Below are 25,042 nucleotides of genomic sequence, written 5' to 3'. Positions count from 1 at the left end.
TGCTCCGGCGTCAGGTCTGAGTCCCAAACCTGCTCTTTCCACTGAGCTGTGCTTTGTCTCCCAGTGTGCTTGTGGTAGAGGCTGCATGGGGGCAGACTCAGGGTACCAAAGGTCAGCTGGCCGAATGGCCATTGAGCGGCCACAGAGCCTCTCATTAGTGTAGCCGAGCTCAGCCACCAGAACAGATGTCACCTTTCATTCCATTGTTTCAGGCCAATTAGTGGTCCAGCTTCTTCCGAGGGTCTGACCTGGTGCTGACTTATATCGTGTCTCATCATTATCTGGAATTATTTCCCTTCCTTGAAACATACAGAGGTCGGAAGTGAGATTGATGTAGGGCGGGCACTGGGCAAGTTCAAAGTGCTGGTGCTGGAACCCATGCGTGGAGGACTTTCCCTGTCCCGGACCCTCTTAGTTTTGCATCCTGTGATGGGGTATATAAGCAGCCTTGTAAAACAAACAAACAAACAAACAAACAAACATCCACTGTTTGTTTTTAACCATTGTTCCTATTGTTTTCATGTATGGCTCTGCTTCATACTCACTCCTCTGGACCAAATGAGTCTCTTAAAATATGGCAGGATAGGTTTAGGCTCAATTCCATGTGAAGACTTTCAGGAGTGCTTGAATAGATGGAATCAGCAAAGGGGGAGTCAGAGAAGTTACATGCACATAATCCTTTCTAATTGTGGTTGACTTAAAACCTAATTACTATAGAGTAATTAGCCTATAAGAAAGATTTTTGAGACTGTCGTCATTAATACAATGGGCCAAGCAGGAGATGTGATGGGATCATTGGGTTTTAATTAATTGGCCACAGGAGAATTCCTGTTTCCTGAAGGAGAGCTCCTTGCTTAGGGAGATTTACACACTGTAGGATTACAGGAGCCTGCAAATCACTTCCATTGAATTTCTGCCCAGCTGACATTTATTGAAAAGCTGCCAGGTCAGTTGAAGGTTACAAGAATTCTAATCTGATTTTTAACCCCAATGGCATTCAGAATGTCAGTCTACAGGTGGGATTCTCTTAACTCTACTTAATTTCAAGGTTAATAAGTTAGCGATTCTGTTTGGGTTTGTACTGGAAGCCCCCCTGCCCACCACCCCCAATGTCTCTCTGTCTGTCTTGTCTTTAATTTTTTGGTTTGTGTGTTTGCATTTGTGATGTTGAAATGATTCTGGGTGATTTGGAGGTGCCATGAGTTCTGTGAGTGTTAGAACCAAAGGTAGATATTCTACCTTCTTTTTTTTAAATTAACTTTATTGAAGTATAGTTGATTTACAATGTTGTGTTAGTTTCAGGAGGACAGCACAGTCAGTCATACATATAAATATATTCATAGTTTTTTCCTATAGAGGTTATTACAAACTCTTGAGATTTCCCTGTGCTGTACAGTAGGTTCTCGCTAATCATCTGTCTTATACAGTGGTGTGTATGTATTATTCCCACCCTCTCAGTTCTTCCCTCCCCCAATAGTTTTGCCTATGGTACCCACAAGATGTGTTTTGAAACCTTGGAGTTTTTTTTTTTTTTAAATAAGTTCTTTTATATCATTTTTTATTAAATTTCACATGTGATATCACCTGATATTTATCTTTCTCTGTCTGACTTATTTCACTTAATATGATAATCTCTAGGTCCCCCCAGTTTGCTGCAAATGGCATGATTTCTTTCTTTTTATGGCTGAGTAATATTCCATTGTATATATATGTACCTTATCTTTTTTATCCATTTCTCTGTTGGACTTTTTACCTTCTTGGAGAAAACTGGTAATCATTACCATTTGTGATACTCCTTGGAAAAATGGTCATTATTATCTTTCCTTATTACTGAGTCCGTTGTAACAGTGTGTCTTCAAAACATTAGCATTGGAGACAAAGTGAGAAGTGCTAGGGTTCTGCTCTTCAATATAGTTAGCGACACTGTATTCCACACTTAAAATTTGTTAAGAGAATGGATTTTGTGCCAGATGCTCTTACCACAGTTTTTAAAAAGATAGCATTGTGTGGTACATATATGCAATGGAACATTCCTTAGCTATAAAAAGGAATGAAATAATGCCATTTGCAGCAACATGGATGGACCTAGAGATGTTCAGACTAAGGGAAGGAAGCCAGACAGAGAAAGATAGATACCATATGGTATCGCTTATATGTGGAATCTAAAAAAATGATACAAATGAACTTATATACAAAAGAGAAACAGGGAGTTCCTGTCATGGCTCAGTGGTGATAAACCCGACAGGTGTCCATGGGAACGAGGATTCGATCCCTGGCTTTGCTCAGTGGGTTGGGGATCCGTCATTGCCATGAGCTGTGGTGTAGGTCACAGACGTGGCTCAGATCTGGCGTTGCTGTGTCTGTGGTGTAGGCCAGCAGCTACAGCTCTGATTGGACCCCTAGCCCAGGAACTTCCATATGCTGCGGGTGCTTCCATTAAAAAAAAAGAGAGGGAGAGAAACAGACTCATGGACAGAGAAAACAAACTTGTGGTTACCAAAGGGGAAAGGTGGTGGGGAGGGATGGATTGGGAGTTTGGGACTGCCATATGCCCTCTATTGTATAAGAAATGGGTGGTCAATGAGGACCTGCTGTATAGCACAGGGAACTCTGCTCCATATTCTGTAACAACCTATATGGAAAAAGAATCTGAAAAAGAATGGATATATGTATATATATATGATTGAAGCACTTTGTTGTGCAGCAGAAACTATCTCAGGATGCAAATCAGCTATACTTCAATAAATGTTTTAAAAATGAAAATAAATACTGAATTTTAACCATAACAACCCCCAGATAGACAATTATCATTGATCCCACAATTGAATAAAAAAAGATAGCATTAGTGATGCCAAATCTAGTAATGGCTGAGGAGTTGGTATATACTAATATTCTCACAGTTGATACCTATAAACCCTGGAGGAAATACAGAAACCCAGCTACCAGAAGGGTGTAGAGAGAGACCAGAAGAAGAAGCAGATCCTTGGCAACAAAGAGCAGCACCATGTAAATCCCCCATTTTATGACTTAAAATGATTGAGGGAGGGCTCCATGCAGGGAAGCTGAAACTCAGAAAATCCAGTGTTGCAGTTCCCTGGTGGTTCAGTGGGTTAAGGATCTGGCATTGTCACTGCTGTGACCCAGGGCGCTCCTCTGGCATGGATTTGATCCCTGAACCCGGAACGTCCCCAAGACATGGACACAGATTAAAAAAAAAAAAAGATACCCAGCCTTTCCTGGTGCTGATGTGAAGATGCCCACAGGTGAATATGTGCAATGGAAGAGAGTAAGAATGAGTGAGGCATGGATGGAGCCAAGCAGGGATGGACTGGGGGAACCTCAGACACACACAAGGATCCAACTCTTACACTGTTCTGGGGAAGCCAAGGAGGTGTGGGGTTGAAGCATGAGCTCAGCTTCACTGCTCATTCATTCACGACATATTTATAGAGTTCTTCCCAAGGCCACTTTTCTAGGTGTTGGAGGTATTGCAGGGAACAGGAGAAAAAGCCCTTCCCCCACTGACTTTACAATATAGGAGACAGAAACAGCCTATAGAAAAGGCAAGTTAAAAATAGATGGGAGTTTTCACTGTGGCTCAGTGGGTTACAAACCCAACTAATTTCCATGAAGTTGCTGGTTTGATCCCTGGCCTTGCTCAGTGGGTTAAGGATCCGGCGTTGCCTTAAGCTGTGGTGTAGGTCACAGACACAGCTTGGATCTGGCGTTGCTGTGGCTGTGGATGTGGTGTAGACCAGCAGCTGCAGCTCCAATTCGATCCCTAGCCTGTAAACTTTCATATGTGGCAGGTGCAGCCCTAAAAAGACAAAAAAGACTTCCCTTTGAAGGCTTTTGAGGCAAGCCCTGGAGGTGAAGCATGAGCTGTACAGAGGCCATTGGGAAGAGGGTCCAGGTAGAAAGGAAGGGCAGCAGGAAGACCTCAAGGCAGCAGCATACCTGGTGCTGGAGGAACAGTGAGGGACCAGTGTGGCTTGGACTGGGTGACCGAGGAGACAGTGATAGCAAAGGTGTTCAGGAGGTAATGAGTATTGGTGTTTGGGGGTGGGCGGTGTAGGGCCTTACAGATCCTTGTAAGGAAATGGGCTTTCATGTGAATGAGGTGAGAATTCCTCAAGGGTTTGGAAAAGGACAGTGAAGATACCTGACTTCTGGTTTAACAGGAGTGCTCCAGCTGCTGTGTAGAGAAGATGGAGTGGAGGGCTGGGGCTGGGGGTGGGCATCAAGGATCGTTTAGGAGGTGATTATGGTAACCAGGTAAGAAGGGATCACACCTTGGACCAGGGGAGGAGTTACAGTCATGGGAAAAGTGAAGGTATTTGAAAAATGTACTTCTCAGGTAGAAGTGTCAGGCTTTCTGGACAGCACAGATGCGGGCTGTTAAAGAAAGGGAAGGCGTTCCCGTCATGGCGCAGTGGTTAACGAATCCGACTAGGAACCATGAGGTTGCGGGTTGGATCCCAGGCCTCGCTCAGTGGGTTGAGGACCCGCTGTTGCCATGAGCTGTGGTGTAAGTCACAGACATGGCTCGGATGCCAAGTTGCTGTGGCTGCGGTGTAGGCCAGGGGCTACGGCTCCAGTTAGACCCCTAGCCTGGGAACCTCCATATGCCGCAGGTGCAGCCCTAGAAAAGACAAAAAAAAAAAAAAAAAGAGAGAAAAAAAAAAGAAAAAGAAAAGGAAGAGCTCAGGATGTCAAAAGCTTTGACCTGAATGCCACAGGCCTTGTCCTGCTGGGGAAGGGCATGTGGTGGGGGTGGTCTTGGCCTTGGGGAAGAGCAGAAGTTCAGTAATCAAGTCTGAGATGCCTTTCGGACTCCTAGCTGAAGGGGAAGTTGGATAAAAGAGTCTGGAATTTGGGAGACAAGTGCAGGCTGTAGGTATAAACTTCCATATGCTGCAGGTGTGGCCATAAAAAGAAAAAAAATCTTTTATTGAAGTAGAGTTGATGTATAGTGTGTGTTAGTGTCTGGTGCACAGCAAAGTGATTCAGTTATACATATATACCTATATTCTTTTTCATATCTTTTCCATTATGGTTTATCACAGGATATTGACTTGAGTTCCCTGTGCTGTACAGCAGGACCTTGTTAATCCATCCTATATGTGATAGTTTGCATCTGCTAACCCCAAACTCCCCATCCATCTCTCCCCCACCTCCCTTCCCCTTGACAACCACAAGTCTGTTCACTAGGTTTGTAAACCTCACGATTCCTGCCCTGACTTCACCCCTTTGGGAGCCGTGAATCCTGCTAGCACTTACACTCAGATGTCTGTGGGCTTCAGATGATGCTCTGGGTGAATGTGAGCTTTCTTCTCATCAGCTCATCTTGGGCTGACTTGGCCAGGTCATCTATTTGCAGCAGTCCCCTTCCCAGTCCCCTTCCTGAGGAGCCTGGCCTAACCCTCTGTGCAGGGTGTTGCTCCCACATCTCAGCAGGAAAAACACCAGGACGGGATAAATGGGCACTGACTGCAGCTGCAAGCTGGCTCCTGGTGACCAGGGTAGCCTGCAGCATGCTGCACTCATAGGTGCCCTCCACGGCCACCCAGGGGAGCCCAGCTAACCTGCATACGCAGGACAGGACCCTCGGACCCTGGCCTCATTAGCGGCTGCTCTCCTTGGAGGAGCTAACCTGCCGGATAGGCAGCAGACGCGGCCCCATTAATGAGGGCCTTTCCAGTCTGGGTGCAGCAGGACAGGAGAAAGGCTTTCACTGAGAAGCAGAGTCTTGGGAAAATAATCAGAGCTTTCTGAGTGTGACTCTGCTATGTCCCTGGGCCTGGCCCAGAGCCGGGGACACAGTTCATAAATGTGTGGGTATGAATGAGTGTGTGATGTTTAGTCTCCTTCCAGCACTGGCTCTGCCGTCAGACCAGTAGTGAATTCTGGAAGCACCCCTGTACCTGCCTTCCTGCCTCAGCCAGGGATGCCTGGTCCTCTCATCCTGAACGAGGCTCACCCCACCCCTCTGGCCTCGCAGGATGGTGGTTCTTACTGCTGCCTGTGGTCACTGCCTGCCGTGTGACTGGTTTTGTTCTCACTTCCCAACCAAAGTATTTCATTGTCAGGGAGAGAAAGACCAGAGAGCTCTCTTTGCCCTTTGGGTCAGAGATCAGATATTCTAGAGGCAGAGCAGAGTGTGTTTGTGTAAAAACGAGGTAAAGAACCACTCCTATTGGAGTTCCCCCTGTGGCTCCATGAAACAAACCTGACTAGAAACCATTAGGATGCGGGTTCTATCCCTGGCCTTGCTCGGTGGGTTAAGGATCCAGTGTTGCTGTGGCTGTGGTGTAGGCCAGCAACTGCAGCTCCGATTTGACCCCTAGCCTGGGAATTTCCATATGCTGCAGATGTGGCCTTAAAAAGCAAAAAAAAAAAAAAAAAAAAGAGCAAAGGCAAAACCAAAACAACAACAAAAACAAACAAAAAATTAACATTGTGTTATGAGTCAAAATTGCAGATTCCCAGCCCCACCCTTAGATGTTGCCATGACTGTTCACCCTGGGTACCCCGAGGAGCCTCAACAAGATCCCATCCTCTGTGCACATGTCCAGAGCCCGTGGCATTATTTCTCATGTCAGCCAGTGTGGGTTTGTCTTTTCTCTTTAAGGAGACCCAAACAGCAATGGATTCCATGAGTCATTGTACATAACAAGAGTGTCGCTCAAAACTGGAAACAGGAAGACACAGAGAGGGGTGACTCTAAGATGCTGTAGGAAGTCGGTGGAAAATGATTTCTGGGCCAGTCATTTCCTGGAAAGGTTTCAGGATATTGTCAGAAAGACAGAGGCGGAGGGTGGGGTGGGGGGAATTAATGGTGGCAACTGTCTTCACTGTCTCCTGGCTTCGCTGTCATGGTGATGCTGATAAAAATCGAATACGCTGGAAGTGAGGCTGAGCTGTTAGTCTGAGAAACAGTCCTGGATTTGGCAGCTGAGTGAGTGGAGGTGCCTACAGCGTTTGCTCATTATCAAGATGTATTGTTTTCAGCTTGAGGAAAATGTTGGTAAGCAAAAATAAGGTTACTCACACCAGTCTGCCAGGTGCTTTAAAATATTTCAAAATGGAAAAGAGAAGAAGAATTCAGTATCATGTTTTTTCCTGTTGTTGGAAAGTAGGACGATGGGTTGGCAGACTTAACGTGAGCTGGGTTGAGTTACATGGAGATTTTCTGGGAGTATTCACCGAAGGAAAATGTATTGGAGATTTCAGCAAAAGGAGAATGAACCAAGCAAGGGAGAGTTGACAATGGTAACTTTCTTTTTTTAAAATTGAAGTGTAGTTGATTCACCATATTGGCTTAATTTCAGGTGTAATAGCCAAGTGATTCAGACATACACACACACACATTTCAGGTTATTTTCCACTATGGGTTATTACAAGACATTGACTATTGTAATATTGTGTCTTGTGCTATAGTAATATATACAGTAAATCCTTGTTGCTTATCTATTTTATATGTAGTAGTTTGTATCTGCTAGTCCCAAACTCCTAATTTAGCCACACTTTCCCGCCTTTCCCCTTTGGCAACCATAACTTTGTTTTCTCTGTGGGTCTGTTTCCGTTTCTGTGGTTTTGGGGGTTTTTGTTGTTGTTGTTGTTGTTTTTAGAGTGGCACCCATGGCACATGGAGGTTCCCAGGCTATGGGTCATATTGGAGCTGTTACTTCTGGCCTACGCCACAGCAGCAGCAACGCCAGATACGAGCCTCATCTGCGACCTACACCACAGCTCTCGGCAACACCGGATCCTTAACCCACTGAGTGAGGCCTGGGATCAAAACTGCATCCTCATGGACACTAGTCGGATTCATTACCACTGAGCCATTACGGGAAATCCTGTTTCTGTTTTGTATATAGATTCATTCATATTATTTTTTTATCTTCCACATATAAGTGATACTATATATTTGTCTTTCTTTCTGATTGACTTAGTATGATCATCTTTAGATCCATCTATGTTGCTGCAGAGGTAATATTTCATTCTTTTTAATGGCTGGTAATATTCCATTGTGTGTGCTCGTGTGTGTGTGTGTGTGTGTGTGTGTGTGTGTGTGTGTGTGTACACCACATCTTCTTTATCCATTCATCTGTTGATGGATACTTAGTTTGTTTCTTTATCTTAGATATTATAAGTACTGTAAATTGCTATGAACTTTGGGGTGTCTGTATCTTTTCAAATTAGAGTTTTCATCTTTTCCTGAGATATGTACCAGCAGTGGGATTGCTGGATCACATGGTAGCTTTCTTTTTAGTTTTTAAGGAACTGCCATACTGTTTTCCACAGTGGCTGCACTAATTTGCATTCTCATCAGTGGTCGCTTTCTACTTTTAAATAAAGTATTTCTTTATTAGAAAAAGGTATGGTCAATCATATAACACACACTCATTTACCCACACCCAACTTTGCAAACCTCTACCATTTAGCTTTCTTTTCTTCAGTTTTGAAAAGAAATCAGTTGGAGACTGTAGGTACCTCTTGCTGATTTCACTCCCTTACTGAAGGTAGGGACTGTCATGATTGTGTGTGTCTTTATAGTTTTTAACAAAAACTGTATAAAGAAGAGTTTCATGTGTATTTATCATTTTTGTAAAAAGTATCCTGTGCATATCCTTTTTTGCAACTTGATTTTTCTTCCTCTTTTTGAAATTTTTGTCAGTGCAGACAATGTTGTGTCAATTTCTGCTGTACAGCATGGTGACCAGTTATATATATATATATATATATATATATATATATATATAATATATATACATATATATATATATATATATATAATATATATACACACACATACATACATACATATATGTATATATATACACACACACATTCTTTTTCTTATACTATCTTCCATCATGTTCGATCCCAAGAGATTGGATATAGTTCCCTGTGCTGTACAGTAGGACCTCATTGCTTATGGATTAAGAAGATTGTGGTACATATACACAGTGGAATCCTACTCAGCCATAAAAAAGAATGAAATAATGCCTTTTGTAGCAATATAGATGCAACTAGAGATTTTTTTAAAAGATTTTTATTTTTTATGATACTTTATTTACAATGTTCTGTCAATTTCTGCTGTACAGCAAAGTGACCCAGTCATACATATATACACATTCTTTTTCTCACACTATCCTCTATTATAGCGACTAGATATAGTTCTCTGTGCTATACAGCAGGACCTCATTGCTTTTCCACTCCAAGTGCAATAGTTTGCATCTACTAACCCCAAACTCCCAGTCCATCCCACTCCCTCCACCTCCCCCTTGGCAACCACAAGTTTGTTCTCCATGTCCACGAGTTTGTTTCTTTTCTGTAGAGAGGTTCATGTGTGCCATATGTTAGATTCCAGATATAAGTGATATCATACGGTGTTTGTTTTTCTCTTTCCGACTTCACTTAGTATGAGAGTCTCTAGTTCCATCCACATTGCTGCAAATGGCATTATTTTGTTTTTTTTTAAAATGATTTTTATTTTTTCCATTATAGTTGATTTACAGTGTTCTGTCAATTTCTGCTATACCGCAAAGCGACCCAGTCATACATATATACACACATTCTTTTTCTCACCTTATCCTCCATCATGTTCCATCACAAGTAACTGGATATAGTTCCCTGTGCTAGATCTCATTGCTTATCCATATTTTGTTCTTTTTTTATGGCTGAGTAGTATTCCATTGTATATATATACTACATTTTCTAATCCATTCATCTGTCTATGGACATATAGGCTGTTTCCATGTCTTGGCTATTGTGAATAATGCTGCAGTGAACATAGGAGTGCATCAGAAATCTTATATTAAGTGAAGTAGGTAAGAAAGAGAAAGACAAATATCATTCTTCCTTTTTAACTTAAAAAAATTGAGATATAATGATCTCACCACAAAATTCATCTATTTAAAGTGTACAATTCAGTGGTTTTAGTGTAGAATCATTAGTTGTAGAATCATTCCCACTGTCTAATTTCAGAACATTTTCATCACCCCCAAATAAACTCCACGTCACTGGTGGTCAATTCTCATTCCCCAGGTTTTGGCAACCACTAATCTACTTACTCTCTTTATGAATTTGCCTATTCTAGACACGTCACACAAACTGAATCAGATATTACATGGTTTTTGTGCCTGGCTTTCACTTAACGATAATCTTTTCTTTTCTTTTTTCTTCCTTTTTTTAGGGCTGCACCTGCAGCCTATGGAGTTTCCCAGGCTAGGGGTCTAATCAGAGCTACAGCTGCTGGCCTACACCACAGCCACAGCAACGCCAGATCTGAGCTGCGCCTGTGACCTACACCACAGCTCACGGCAACACCAGATCTTTAACCCACTGAGTGAGGCCAGGGATTGAACCCACAACTTCATGGTTTCTAGTCTGATTTATTTCTGGGGGAACTCCAACAATAATGTTTTCAAGGTTTATCCATGCAACATGGATCAGTACTTCATTTTTTAATGGCCGAATAATATTCTGTTGTATAGAAATACCAGATTTTGTTTCTCAGTTCATCAGTTGATGAACAGTTGGGTTGTTTTCATTTTTTTGGCTGTTATGAAGGATGCTACTATCAACATTCGTGCACAACTTTTTAAAAATTTTTTAATTTTAAAAAATTGTATGGCTGTACCCATGGCATATGGAAGTTTCTGGGCCAGGGGTTGAATCTGAGCTACAGTGGCCCCATACACCACAGCTGTGGCAACACTGGAGCCTTTAACCCACTGAGGCTGGGCTGGGGATGAAACCCTCACCTCTGCAGAGACCTGATCCGCTGTAGTCAGATTCTTAACCCAAGGCATCACAGTGGGAACTCCTGCATAAAACTTTTTATGTGGACCTATGTTTTCATTTCTCTTGCATATATATCCAGGAGTAAAAGTTCTGGGTCACTTAGTAATCTAATCATAAACCTAGCCCTAAGCCTAAACCTAGCTCTACCACTAACCCTAACCCTAGAGCTAAGCCTAACCCTAACACTAGCCCTAACCCTAGCCATAAGACTAACCCTAACCCTAATCCTAGCCCTAACAGGTAAGCCTAACACTAACCCTAGACCTACGCATAAGCCTAACCCTGACCCTAACCCTAGACCTAAGACAGCCCAAGTCTAGGCCTAACCCTAAGCCTAACCCTAGCCCTAACCCTAAGCCTAACCCTAGACCTAAGCCTAACCCTAACACTATCTCTAAACCTAGCCATAACGCTATACCTCACCCTAACTCTAGCCTTAAGCAGTTCCCAGGCTAGGGGTTGAATTGGAACTGCAGCTGCTGACCTATACCACAGCCACAGCAATGCCAGATCCGAGCTGCATCTGCCACCTACTCTGCAGCTTTTGGCAATGCTGGATCCTTAACCTACTGAGTGAGGCCAGGGATCGAACCCTCACTGACACTATGTCAGATTCTTAACCCCCTGAGCCATGACAGGAACTCCTCCCATGATTTTTTTGGAAAGCTTAAAATAGAAGCTTAAAATAGATTTATTCATGTTCAGCAAACATTTGCTGAGGTTCTGTTAGGCTGCTAGTCATTCTTAAGGTCTCAGCTCAAATGTCAGGTCCTTACAGAGGCATTCCTCTTTTCATTGTCTCCTGTTGTATGTTATTTTCTATTTTAAAATTTAAAACGACATTTTATTTTTATTTATTTTTAATCGAAGCGTAGTTGATATATACAATATTGTAAAAGTTACAGGTATACAATAAAATGATTCACGCTTTTAAAGGTTATACTACAATTACAGTTATTATAAAATATTGGCTGTATTCCCCTGTCGTACAACACATCCTTGGAGGTTATTTTACACATAATAGTTTGTACCTTCTACTTTTCCACCTTTACAATTGCCCCTCTCCCCATGGGTAACCACTAGTTTGTTCTCTATATCTGTGAATCTGTTTCTTTTTTGTTATGGTCACTAGTTTCTTGTATTTTTAAGATTCCACATTTAAGTGATATTATATAGTATTTGTCTTTCTGTATCTGACTTATTTCACTTAGCGCAATACCCTCCAAATGGCAAAATTTCTTTCCTTTTTGTGGCTGAGCAGTACTCCATTTGTGTGTGTGTGTAAAACTGCATGTGTGTAACACACACACACCACATCTCTTTTTTTTTATATATTCCATGCCTGTTCTATATTAGAACCTCTACAGTTAAGGCAAGGCATCTGTCCTTAAAAAAAAAATAGTATCAGCAACAATAACACGCTTGGGAGCATACATAGACAAACAATACACATGTATAATTGATGTTTCTGATATTGGGTCTCTTGCTTTAAATCAATGCAACTGTTTTACTATTATTATAGGAAAATGTACATTAGACATTAATATTAATAATGTTTAACTTGTTTAAATTATTGTGTTATTCTCAGAACATCACAAAATTGCAATATTAAAAGCCCTGGATAACAGTAGGAATGTTGTCAGGTGTAATGCCTCATTCCTGACAATTCTTATATTATGTATAGAATTAACAATTTGTAAAGATTCAGCATTTTAGTTTAGATTTTCACCAGTATCAAACTCTCTTAACACTTCAGAGAGCACGTCCAAGATAATCCTTTGCTCCTTTTCCACTTGCCTCAGTACCTGAACACTTGGGCACCTTTCCAGATGTATTTGACAATTGACTTTTTTTTTTTTTTATGAAGCTCATTGTGGACTGACCAAACACTAGATTCAGTCAGCTCCTGTTAAGGATTTTTTTTTTTTTTCTTTTTCAATATGGCTACTTTTTAAAAAATCTTTTTATTACTCAAATGAATTTATCACATCTGTAGTTGTATAATGATCATAACAATCCAATTTCACAGGATTTCCATCCCACAACCCAAGCACATCCCCCCACCCCCCAAACTGTCTCCTCCAGAGACTGTAAGTTTTTCAATGTCTGTGAGTGAGCATCTGTTCTGCAAAGAAGTTCAGTCTGTCCTTTTTTCAGATTCCACATGTCGGTGAAAGCATTGGATGCTGGTGTCTCATTGAAAGGCTGACTTCACTTAGCATGATAGTTTCTAGGTCCATCCATGTTGCAAAAAATGCTGGTATTTCCTTCTTTTTAATGGCTGAGTAATATTCCATTGTGTATAAGTACCACATCTTCTGGATCTACTCCTCTGTCGATGGACATTTAGGTTGTTTCCCTGTCTTGGCTATTGAAAATAGTGCTGCAGTGAACATCAGAGTACATGTGTCTTTGCGAGTCATGGTTTTCTCTGGGTAGATGGCCAGGAGTGGGATTGCTGGATCAAATGGTAGTTCTATGTTGAGTTTTCTGAGGAATCTCCATACTGTTCTCCGCAGTGGTTACACCAATTTACAATCCCACCAACAGTGTACTAGTCACACCACATCTCTTTTATCCATTCATCTGTTAATGACACACTTAGGTTGCTTTCATATCTTGCCAGTGGTAAAAGATGCTGCTACAAAACACTGGGGTGCATGTATCTTTTCAAATTGGTGTTTTTGTTTCTTTCAGATATATACTTAGGAGTGGAATTGCTGGGCCATGTGGTATAAATATAAAATTGGATTTTTTAAAGAATCGTTAACTTTTTAAAAAGAAATATAATTCTTCCATTTTACCTTTAGGGTAGCATTTATCATGACTAGGACTTACCTTATATATTTATTTACCTGACTAATAAGAGAGAAATCTCGTCTGTTTTTATCCACCAATGAATTCTTGGTGGCTGACATCTATCAGATGCTTAATAAATGTCACTGAATACATGAATATACCAGGGACTTTCATGACCATAATGTTATAATAGGTTTTTTTTAAAGATTTTTTAAAAAATTAAAACATAGGAGTTCCTGTTGTGGCTCAGTGGTTAACGAACCTGACTAGCATCCATGAGGACGCAGGTTCAATCCCTGGTCTTGCTCAGTGAGTTAAGGATCCGGTATTGCTGTGGCTCTGGTGTAGGCCGGCGGCTACAGCTCCATTTGGACCCCTAGCCTAGGAACCTCTGTATGACGTTGGTGCAGCCCTATAAAGACAATAAAATAAAATAAAATAAAAAATAAAATAAAAATTAAAGTGTGCTTGATATACAATGTTGTGTCGGTTTCTGCTGTTCAGTAAAATAAAGTGACCCAGTCATACATTCTTTTTCTCATACGATCTTCTTTAATGTTCTATCCCAAGAGATTGGATATAGTTCCCTGTGCTATACAGCAGGACTTCATTGCTCATCCATTCTTTTTTTTTTTTTTTTTTTGCTTTCTAGGGCCACACCTGCAACATATGGAAGTTCCCAGGCTAGGGGTTGAATCGGAGCTACAGCTGCCAACCTCCGCCAGAGCCATAGCAACGCCAGATCTGAGCCACATCTGCAGCCTACACCACAGTTCACAGCAACGCTGGATGGGTGACTCACTGATCAAGGCCAGGGATCGAACCCACATCCTCCTGGATACTAGTCGGATTCCGCTGCACCATGACAGGAACTCCCTGCTTATCCATTCTTATTGGAACATTTTGCACTGGCCTTTTGAGAACCAAGGCTCATAAGATTTAGCGATTGTGCTCCTTGATATTTATCCAAAGTAGTTTAAATCTTAGGTCCACACAAAAACCTGTGCATGGATAGCAGCTTTGTTCATAATTGCCAAAACTTGGAAGTAACCAACATGTCCTTCAGTAGATGAATAGATAAATAAACTGTGGCGCATCCAGACAATGGCACATTATCCAGTGCTGAAAATAAAGAAGCTACCGAGCCATGAAAAGACAGGAAGGAGTGCCTGTTATTTGAATGCATGTGACTAAGTGAAAGAAGCCAATCTGATAAGACTACATCCTGTATGATTCCAACTTGATGACATTCTGGAAAAGACAAAACTATGGAGACAGTGACAAGATCAGTGGTGGCCAGGGGCAGGAGAAGGGAGTGATGAATAGGCAGAGCACAGAGGATGTTTGGGCAATGAAAATACTCTGCATGAGACCATAATGATGGATACAGGCCATTATGCCTTTGTCCAAACCCATTGAAAGGACAGCACCAAGAGTGAACTGTTATGTAAACTATGCACTTGGGTGATAATGCTGTATCCACAAAAATACCAGGGGATATTGATAACGGGGGAGGCTGTGTGTGTGGTGGCCAACCGGATATATGGGAAATCTTTTTACTTTCCCCTCCATTCTTCTTTGAACTTAAAACTGCTCTAAATAACAAAGCCTTAAGAAAAAAGATTTATCTTCTAGTCATGGAGACAGATGTGTGTGCTCCAAGCAGTGGGTACAGAAATATACTTAGCAGGCGAGCAGGAGATTAGGTCTCAAAACCCAGCTGACTGGTAGCTTCTGGTCTCCCAGAATGCAAGTGACAAGCCCTCCCCTGCTCCGCCCGGAATTTACAGACTGTCCTGCTGGGTCTGTTGAGTGTGTTCAGAGAATTGAACAAATATGCATGGAACTTCTACAATTTTCTGGGCACCATGCCAGCTGCCACAGTCAGAGCAGCAACAATACAGGTACATCGTTGTCCTGGTGGCGTGAACGGTCAAGAGGGGAGACAGGGTTCAGTCTCACTGAATTGACTGTGAGTAACCAGTGAGCTGTTGGGAGGCGTTTGCTCAGTGTAATCACCATTTGGTATTTACCTCCCTTTTTGGTCGTCTTTTAAAATTATACCCAGAAATAGGTTCATAAGGAAAAAACAAAAACAAAAACAAAAACAAAAAACAAACCTGAGACCAGGGACAGCCTCTCTTTCTCTTTATCTAGAAAAGACTCGTGTAGGGAAAGCATCTCAGCCTGGTAGCTCCGAATTACCCAGAAGTTAGTGGGGAGAAAAAATAATCTATGTAAATGACACAACCGTTTCAAGCTTTTGAACTCTGTCCCTCTGTGAACTTCTCTTTCCCTCCTTCTTTCTTTTTCTCTCCCTCCTTGCTTCCCCTCCCCCATTGCCTCCCCATCCCCCCCCCCCACCCGCTCTGCAAAATAGCCATTATTGTCCTGAAGGATCTGCTGAGAAATGACTGAATGTGGCTCCTGGACATAAGCTGCTTGGTTGGTTCCCGATCCCTCTCCTCTGCTCCCATCTCTCCTTCTCTGTGGTGCTGGCATGTCTGAGCTGCAGCCATACTGTGCATTCAAAAGCTGTCTCAGCCCCACCTCAGGGGTCCCAGGGTCCCAGAGAAGAGGCTCAGCTTTTATTAAACAACAGGTTTCCGTGGGAAACAGGGTTTTTGGGAAACAAGTGCTTTGGGGAGGAAGTCGTGTGAGGGGAGAGACAGCCAAGCAGTTCTCCTGCCTGACCCCTCCCAAGACACCCACCCACACACACACACACACACACACACACACACATGCACGCACAGGCACAAGCGCATACACACATATCTATACCCCAAGGAAAAGAAAACTATCTAATGAATATCTCATGACTGAATCACGGATACTGAGTCCTCAAAGGCAGTTGGTAATTATTAAAGTGAGGGAGTCATGGAACACTTTTCTAAATGGAAAGCCTTATCAAGAGTAGATCAGGAGCAGGTAAAATTAATAGCGATATACTCATTTCCATAGAAATGGACTTATCAGCAGGCATGCCAGCTGCCTAAAAGCAAAAGCCCCCCCCCCATTTTGAAGGAAATGACTTAAAAACTTAGACATAAAAGTGACTGACTGGATTGTTATTCCATTTGTAGCTGGATTTGGGCAGATTCCTGTAGCTGGTCCACAGGAGAAAACCCCACAGCTGGGGGGGGCAGCCCTCCCATGCAGACCCTTCCCCCTTTGCCCCAAGACTGGCCACTTCTGTACCCCAGGACCAAAGAAGGAAGATTTAGCAGGATTAAACAGAGAGTTTTGTTCTTTCTCTTCTCTCATTGGATTTTTTTGCTTTCTTGGCATTCATTTTCTGTGATTTTCTGAATGCTGAGACCTGTGGGGAGTTAGAAGCAGCTCCTTAGATCTGGTTACAAGCACAGTGCAGCCCAAAGAGAAATGAAAATCTGATCCAATAGGGCTGATGTGATATGTGGAGAATCTCTGTGATCAGAGAGGTGACTTTAGGCTAGAATGTGGCAGAGGGGAAATGGGGTGACTGAAGCTGAGAACCGAGTGTCCAAGTGCCTGAGACCCTGAGATCCGTCTGGCAGTGCCCAGGCAAACAGTGGTCCCCTGTTAGGGACTTCCGACTTGAGCCCCTGGTCATCCTCTCATGCATCCACTTCCCTGTGCAAATAGACACTTGAGGATTCGTAGCTCGAATGTACCCATATCCAGCCATCTGGGACCAGTTGGCTGTGATTTCAGTAAACTTATACTTCAATTAAAATGGCCACTTCTCAGAGTTCCCTTCTTGGCTCAGTGGAAACAAACCCAACTAGTGTCCATGAGAACTCAGGTTCGATCCCTGGCCTCGCTCAGTGGGTTAAGGATACAGTGTTGCTGTGAGCTGTGACATAGGTTGAAGATGCAGCTGGGATCTGGCGTTGCTGTGGCTGGGGCATAGGCCGGCAGCTGCAACTCCAATTTGACCCCTAGCCTGGGAATTTCCATAGGCTGTGGGTGCCGCCCTAAAAAAATTAAAATAAATAAATAAATAGAGCCACTTCTGGCCAGTGGCTGCTGTTTTGGACAGAGCATTATCAGAGAGTTTCTTTTCTTTCTTTCTTTCTTTCTTTCTTTCTTTTTTTTTTTTTTTTTTGTCTTTTGTCTTTTGTCTTTTGTCTGTTGTTGTTGTTGCTATTTCTTGGGCCACTCCTGCGGCACATGGAGGTTCCCAGGCTAGGGGTTGAATTGGAGCTGTAGCCACCGGCCTACGCCAGAGCCACAGCAACGCGGGATCCGAGCCGCGTCTGCAACCTACACCACAGCTCACGGCAACGCCGGATCCTTAACCCACTGAGCAAGGGCAGGGACCGAACCCGCAACCTCATGGTTCCTAGTCGGATTCGTTAACCACTGCACCACGACGGGAACTCCTCTTTCTTTTTCTTTCTTTCTTTCTTTCTTTCTTTCTTTCTTTCTTTCTTTCTTTCTTTCTTTCTTTCTTTCTTTCCTTCTTCCTTCCTTCCTTCCTTCCTTCCTTCCTTCCTTCCTTTCTTTCTTTCTTTCTTTCTTTCTTTCTTTCTTCCTTTCTTCCTTTCTTCCTTTCTTTCTTTCTTTCTATTTTATTTTTCATGAAAGTATCACTGAATTACAATGTGCCGTTTTCTACTGTTCAGAGTTTCTTAAAACCTTGACTAAATGGGAAAAAAAGTTGGACATGACTAATCTTACATGGAGTGTAATGTAGTTCTGTTTGGGGTAGAATTCCATATCAGGTGGGTCAGTGGAACTCATTTCTGTCAGTATTATGTCTGTTCGATAGCTACTCTGTCAAAACTGTGGTTGCTACACTGTTCTTAAGTCTTTAGTGGGAGGGAGCTGTCCATGGTAGGAGATTCTGTTGGGCAAGCAGCAGGCACGAGCCTCTTTCTTTCTCAAAACTTTTCCCAGAGGTTGGAAGTTGGTGTCCGAGCTGCAGACCTTGCCCTAAATCCCCAAAGACAGGGAAGAGGCTTCCAAGCCCATCCATGTCCAGGGAGGCCCACCAGCTGTAAAGGGATGGTTTGGTTGGTGTGACTCAGGCTCTGGGAGCTGTGAATCAGTCACTCTGCTGGATCCAGGTGCAGCTGGATTCACAGGGATGCACACAGACTTATGGACCAGATATCATTCACGAATCCCATGCTGGATGGCTTTTGGTTGTAATTCTCTCTTCAGTAATGTCTCCTGTCACTGAAAGAGTCAGGCTACAATTTACAAGTTCATGTCCCTGAGGAGAGCCTCTCCCTGTGCAGAAAGATGCTGAGAATGACAACTGTCCTTTACTTTTATGTGCCTCATCCACCTCCTTCCCCTCCTCCAAACACATTGTGCAATGTTGTCCTTCCATGAATGAGGGCAGGTGGGGGTTTCTTACATCCCATCCCATTTCAGGCTGATGAAATGAAGAATCCACGATGGTCCCTTATCATGAGGCTCCTAGTTGATATCATGAACCATGCACCTTCTGGGGTCCTTTTCCATTCTTTGTCTCATGAGGCTCCCACAGATCCACATGGTCACTCATATTCTCCCCAAATTCTAAAGCTCAGTATTGGAGCCACGCATCCACAGACACACAGGTAAGTAGACATAGAAACAGCCATAACCCAGGACATGCCTCATGTTTGGAGTAGTGAAGCATATGGTCACCTTGGATGGTGGCATATGCAGGCGTGGGATCTGGGAAGATGGTGCTTGACTGTGTCCAGGACGAAGTGCTGTCTGAGCTACTTGTTCAGGGAAGGACAGTCTGCTTTCCACGGGGCCCTGAAGATGGATGGTCCTCCATCTGAGGTCTGGACCATCAAGGGGCAGCCTGGGAATCAGGCTCTTTTGACATCACTCTAGGATCTATTGAACTTGGCCATCCTTCTTTGGGTTGACAAAGAGGAGTGTGGCAATTTATTGCCTTGTAGACATTCTGCTGAGTCTTGGGTTTTAAACTTCCCTTTACCATGTGTTTGTTTTCCAGAGTAAATGGCTCCTTCTACGAGATCTTGCAAGTGGACTTTGGAGTTGACAACAGCAGTGGCCTGGCTGGGGCCCAGCAGATCACCTGGCAGGTGGAGTACCCAGCAGAGGACTCCACGAGTGAGCTGGTCGTCTCCGAGATCTTCGTCAGCCAGACCTCCTTTGTGGGCATCGTCCCACTTGCGATGGTGAGATGTCTGTGCTTCAGAATAAGTGTCACAAAGACATTTTCTTTGGGTACTTTTAATAATCAAAGAAACATGAGCATATTTTAATGATCTGCTGTTTTCTATGCACCAGATGAAGTTGTTAAAACAAGGAAAAGGGACTTAAATTACGTTTTATTTACCTGCTTTCCAAAACGCCTCCTTAGAAACTATTCAGACCTCCTGTGTAAATCCCTTTTCCTTTGTGGATATTGCTGAACTGGGTCCTGGGGGGGCTTGTGTTCTTTATTGTCTCAACCTGTGTCCATCTCAGGACTAAGTGCTGCCTTGGGTGAAGATGGTTGCACTGAAATGGGTCAGGTGTGACCCTCATCAATCAGCTTTGCCCTGAGAGTTCCCATATAGCCTGATGACTGGAAAACTTTAAAATATAGACAGGGAGTTCCTGCTGTGGCACAGTGAATTAAGAATCCTTCATTGCTGCAGCTGTGGTGCAGGTCACAGCTGTGGGTCAGATATGATCCCTGGCCCTGGGAATTTCCATATGTTGTGGGTGCAGCCAAAAAGTTAAAAAAAATGCAGATGGTATTTTTCCTTCTCTTTCTGACTTACTTCACTTAGTGTGATAATCTCTAGGTCCATCCATGTTACTGAAAATGGCATTATTTCATTCTTTTTTATGGTTGAGTAGTAGTCCACTGTATACATGTACCACGTCTTCTTTATCTATTCATCTGTGCATGGACATTTAGGTCATTTCCATGTCTTGGATATAGTGAATAGTGCTGCTGTGAACATAGGGATACATATATCTTTCAGAATTATAATTATATCTGGATATATGCTCAGGAGTGGGATTGCTGGGTCATAAGGTAACTCTAGTTTTAGTTTTCTGAGGAACCTCCATATTGTTCTCCATAGTAGCTGCACCAGTTTACCTTCCCATCAACAGTGTAGGAGCTTCCCTTTTCTCCACACCCTCTCCAGCATTTGTTACTTACAGACTTTTTAATGATGGCCATTCTGACTGGTGTGAGGTGGGTACCCTACTGTAGTTTTGACTTGCTTTTCTATAATTACCTAGCGATGTTGACCATCTTTTCACGTGTCTGTTAGCCATCTTTGGAGAAAATTCTTTAGGGCTTCTGCCCATTTTTTGAGTCACTTTGCTATACAGCAGAAATTAACACAACATTGTAAATCAACTATACTCCAATTAAAAAAATATTTTAAAAGAAGCAGCTAGACCAAAAGAGCCTTGTTGGGAACTGACCAGTCAAGCCTGGATGGGGTCCCAGAGTCCATAAATCCACTTATGTTTCTGTTCCTGGTCTGGGGTTGACCAGATATCTCCTCTGAACTTGGCTGAATCTCCATTCACAGCCAGGCTCGGGACCGTGTCTGAGAAATTCCAGAACCTAAAAGGACAGTGCTGGTGGGTCATGGGGATAATAAACCCCAGGGAATGCCACATTCCTAATACCCTTCCTTCACTGGAAATATTCAAACAGAAGTTCCTGTCAAGGCGCAGTGGAAATGAATCCGACCAGGAGCCATGAGGTTGTGGGTTCGATCCCTGGCTTTGTTCAGTGGGTTAAAGATATGGCATTGCTGTGAGTTGTGGTGTAGGTCACCGACACAGCTTGGATCTGGTGTTGGTGTGGCTGTGGTATAGACTGGCATCTACAGCTCCAGTTCAACCCCTAGCCTGGGAACCTCCATATGCCGTAGGTGCAGCCCTAAAAAGATAAAAAGACAAAAAAAAATGTTCAAATATATTCTGCTCTTCTTTGACTTTCCTGTCTGGGACCAAAGTGTAGGGGGTCCACACCCATTGATTCTAGGAAAATCTGGGGTGTGTCTCTCACCCATCCTCAAGTTGGATACCAGGGGTGAGAGCCTTGAAAATAAAACCCTCTATCCCACCATTAATTCTGCAGTTCCCTTATCTGTGTTCTTGACTCTTTGCCCCAAAACACACTTTGCCCCCCCTTTCCCCATATCTAGCTCCTTCTCTTTGACTTAGAGGGGCCCCTTTCCAATCATGGTGGCCATGGCTGGCTCTCCATCCCTCCTGCTCATCACTCTCTGACCCCATCTCCACTCTCCTCTTCTATCATCTTCCTAGATATTATTGGTGTTTTGCGTTTTAGGATTCATCATCTGTCTTCTACTCTAGAAGGAAAAATCCTTGACTGCAAGGTTCTGGTCACTTTTGTCCACAGCTATGTCCCTAGCAGCTGGAACAATGCCTGGGACACTTATGATTTGTTGAAGGAATGATTGACTCCCGTGCTGTAATCCAAGCTACAGGGATCGTCCTAGTTCTTGAAAGCTAGACTGATGGAAATTATCCACATCAGCTGTGATCTGTATTTTTGGTTTGAGGGCGGCCACAGTCTGGTGGGAAAGAGCCCCATGAAGAGGCAGAGATGGATGGATGTGGATTTTAGGACAGAGTGGTACTGTCCTGTGTTTGTTCCTCTTCTCAGGACCTCTTCTATCAAGTCTCCAGACTGACCAAGATATGGCTGAGGTTGGGTTACTTCTTTACCCAAAGTCCTTAGAATTTTGCTGTATGCTTCATCTGTACCCGTCAATTACCTGGGAATTTGGCAGCCTCCCGCTACTTTTTTTCCTTTTTATGGCCACACCTGCGGCATATGGAAGATTGCAGGCTAGGGGCTGAATTGGAGCTGCAGCTGCCCGACCTACACCACAGCCATGGCAACACCAGATCCAAGCCGCATCTGCGACCTACGCTGTAGCTTAGAGCAACACCGTATCCTTAACCCACTGAGTGAGGCCAGGGATCAAACCTGCATCCTCGGGGACACTATGTCAGGTCCGTAACCTGCTGAGCCACAACAGGAACTCCCCTCCTGCTACTTCTAAGGATGGCTTTCCAAAGGAGTGTGCTGTGCCATCCCTTTATGGGCAGGTTTCGAGAGGAGCTGAAAAGTGATATACATTGACCTGCCAGGAGACTGGAACCAGGACTGGCATACGGACCTGTGATCAGCCCAGCACAGCCCATGGGCCAATCCAGGATGCTGCTTGTATTAGTAGAAAAAGTTTTTATCAGAACACAGCCTGTCTGTCATGAATTGTCTAGGCCTGCTTTCATGCCATGATGTTAGAGGTGAACATTTGGGACAGAAAAGGTACCCTTTGGCCAGAACTGGTGTAATTTGAGCATTAGCACCTGTGAATGGGGGCTCTTATTCTGCTGTTTCAGGGCTTCAGGGGATATTGTCCTCTGGGTTGGCCTTTCCCCACGGGACCTTTGCTTGATGAGACCCTCAAATGCTCTTTGGCCAGAGGCAACCTCCTTCCTTATGATGCTGCCTGAAGACCTAACTCTTGGCACAGGGTCAGGACACATAGTGGGACAGGACAGAATCCAGGGCAAAAGGAGGTGGCAAAACTCACGCAAGGGTAGAGAGTCCGGCAGGGCAGGAAAGCAGGCGTTTGGAAGGTGGCCAAGATCCCGTCGGCTCTAATACTCTTTCCTTGACTGTCAGCACTTCCCTGTTCCTTAGTAACGGGTGCCTGGGTGCAGCTCCAGGAGAGGCCCAGGGGATGTGAACGGGGTGCTTGCCATGGACCCTGACTTGTTCTCTATGACCCTCCTTCCTCCATCCCCCAACCTCCACTCCCAGCCATCTCTGCTGCTTGCTTCTCCGAAGAGGCTGTTTCTTGTGTGCTGTGCACACCTGCCTGTCTGTGGCCATTAGTGTCATCCCACCTGGCTGGTCTTTACTTGGGGACAGTTTCTTGCATTTGGCTTTAATTCCCACTGGCTGAGAAGTGCCAGGGTTAGATGGTTGAGTGGTGTCATGGATCACAGCACATCTCCTGCATCCCTGTGAAGCGTGGCTCTGAAATGATTCCAAGGGACCAGAGCTATGTAGTAAAGTTTGCGGTAGAACCGGAGTTGGTAGTTCATCATTTAAAAAAAGATCAGTTGTCTTAGCAGCTTTCCAAGCCCCTAACTGCCAGAAAGTGGCCTATAGGGAAGAATTCTGCCTGCTGCTCTTAGAGTGTAAGTAACGTTTATGTCATTTTTCTCTTCCTCCTTCTCCCTCCCCTGTCCCCCTCCACCTCCCCATCTTCTGATTTCCTCTCAGTGGCAACTAACTGGGGACAGATTAGGCGTGAGGTAAGGGTGCCGGCTTACTTGTCCACGGAAGGTACAAACCGCAAATGGGCTTCTTGTTGTGTTAGAGTCTACTGGGAAGTAGAAGCCACTTGTTTGGTTAGTACAGGAAAACGTTAAGTGCAGGTGCTCAGGTACGCGGGAAGCAGGACAGGTGAAAAGCCAGACCCAGAGCAGAAGAGGGTCAGGACCAGGGCTGGAGTGGGAATCCGTCTACCCCTTGGCTGGAGGCAGGAGGACGTGTTCCTGGGCTCAGGGCTGGAGTCAACTTCAGAGGCCAGAATCCACCAGGGGAAGGCCTGGGAACAGACCTGAGGCACACAGGCTCCCACCAATGCCCGTTTATTGTAACGACGTGACTCTGATGTCCCCAGTGTGTCCTAGAAGCCTGTGCATTTAGAACTTGGCCGTGCTGCACCCTGGCCCTGCTCAGGCATCCAGTTTGACTCAGAACCCTCCCCTTGGCTGATTTCTTGTCTCTTTTGGTCTTGGGTTTGTGTGGGGTTTTTTGGTTTTTCTTCTTCTTTTTTTTTTTCTCATTTGGCCGCTCTGTGGCATATGGAATTCCTAGGCCAGGGATCAGATCCAAGCCACAGTTGTGACCTATGCCACAGCTGTGGCAACATTGGATCCTTAACCCACTGTACTAGACTGGGAGCTCCCTCTTGTCTCTTTTTAAAAGTCAGTTCTCAGGAGTTCTTGTTGTTGCTCAGCAGCCAGGGTTCCATCCCTGACTTTGCTCAGTGGGTTAAGGATCCAGTATTGCAGCAAGCTGCAGTGTAGGACACAGACATGGCTTGGAATTGGCGTTGCTATGGCTGTGGTGTAGGCTGGCAGCTGCATCTCCAATTTGACCCCTAGCCAGGGAAGTTCTGTATGCCGCAGGTGTGGCCCTAAAAAGAAAAAAAGAAAAAAAAAACTTCTCAGAGAAGCGTCTCCTGGCCACCCTGTCCAAATCCATTTCCTCCTGTTCTCCATCATTTGCTTCTTGCAGGACTGCATCACTGTCTGCAATTCATGCTTACTTTTGTGCTAGTGTACCGCCTGTCTCCATCTGGCTCCAACCACAAGAAAGAATTTAAACAGGGAAGCATTGATATAAAGAATCATGAATGATAACAGGGTCTGGAATCATGAGGTATTGCTCAGGAGGAAGGGA

The 25,042-nt window shown here is 43.9% G+C and overlaps 2 protein-coding genes across 11 annotated transcripts in view; one reads left to right on the top strand and one right to left on the bottom strand.

Annotated features, from left to right (window-relative positions):
* Positions 1-25,042, bottom strand: part of DHX37 (DEAH-box helicase 37) — a 978,033-nt gene that overhangs the window by 455,455 nt on the left and 497,536 nt on the right. The gene's annotated exons all lie outside the window — the stretch shown is intronic.
* TMEM132B (transmembrane protein 132B) overlaps positions 1-25,042 on the top strand; it is a 393,866-nt gene that overhangs the window by 289,536 nt on the left and 79,288 nt on the right. For all 10 annotated transcript variants that reach the window (XM_084996149.1, XM_084996153.1, XM_084996154.1 and 7 more), the window contains one exon: positions 19,559-19,745. In XM_084996149.1, the coding sequence (XP_084852275.1) occupies positions 19,559-19,745 (187 nt within the window). The remainder of the gene's footprint in view (positions 1-19,558; positions 19,746-25,042) is intronic.

The sequence above is a fragment of the Sus scrofa genome, chromosome 14, assembly GCF_054392235.1.
Source record: "Sus scrofa isolate SSC_HxYL_T2T_F1_AM1 chromosome 14, Sscrofa_HxYL_maternal_Yorkshire_Landrace_v2.0, whole genome shotgun sequence".
Classification (NCBI taxonomy): domain Eukaryota; kingdom Metazoa; phylum Chordata; class Mammalia; order Artiodactyla; family Suidae; genus Sus; species Sus scrofa.
This window is presented reverse-complemented; position numbering and strand designations above follow the sequence as displayed.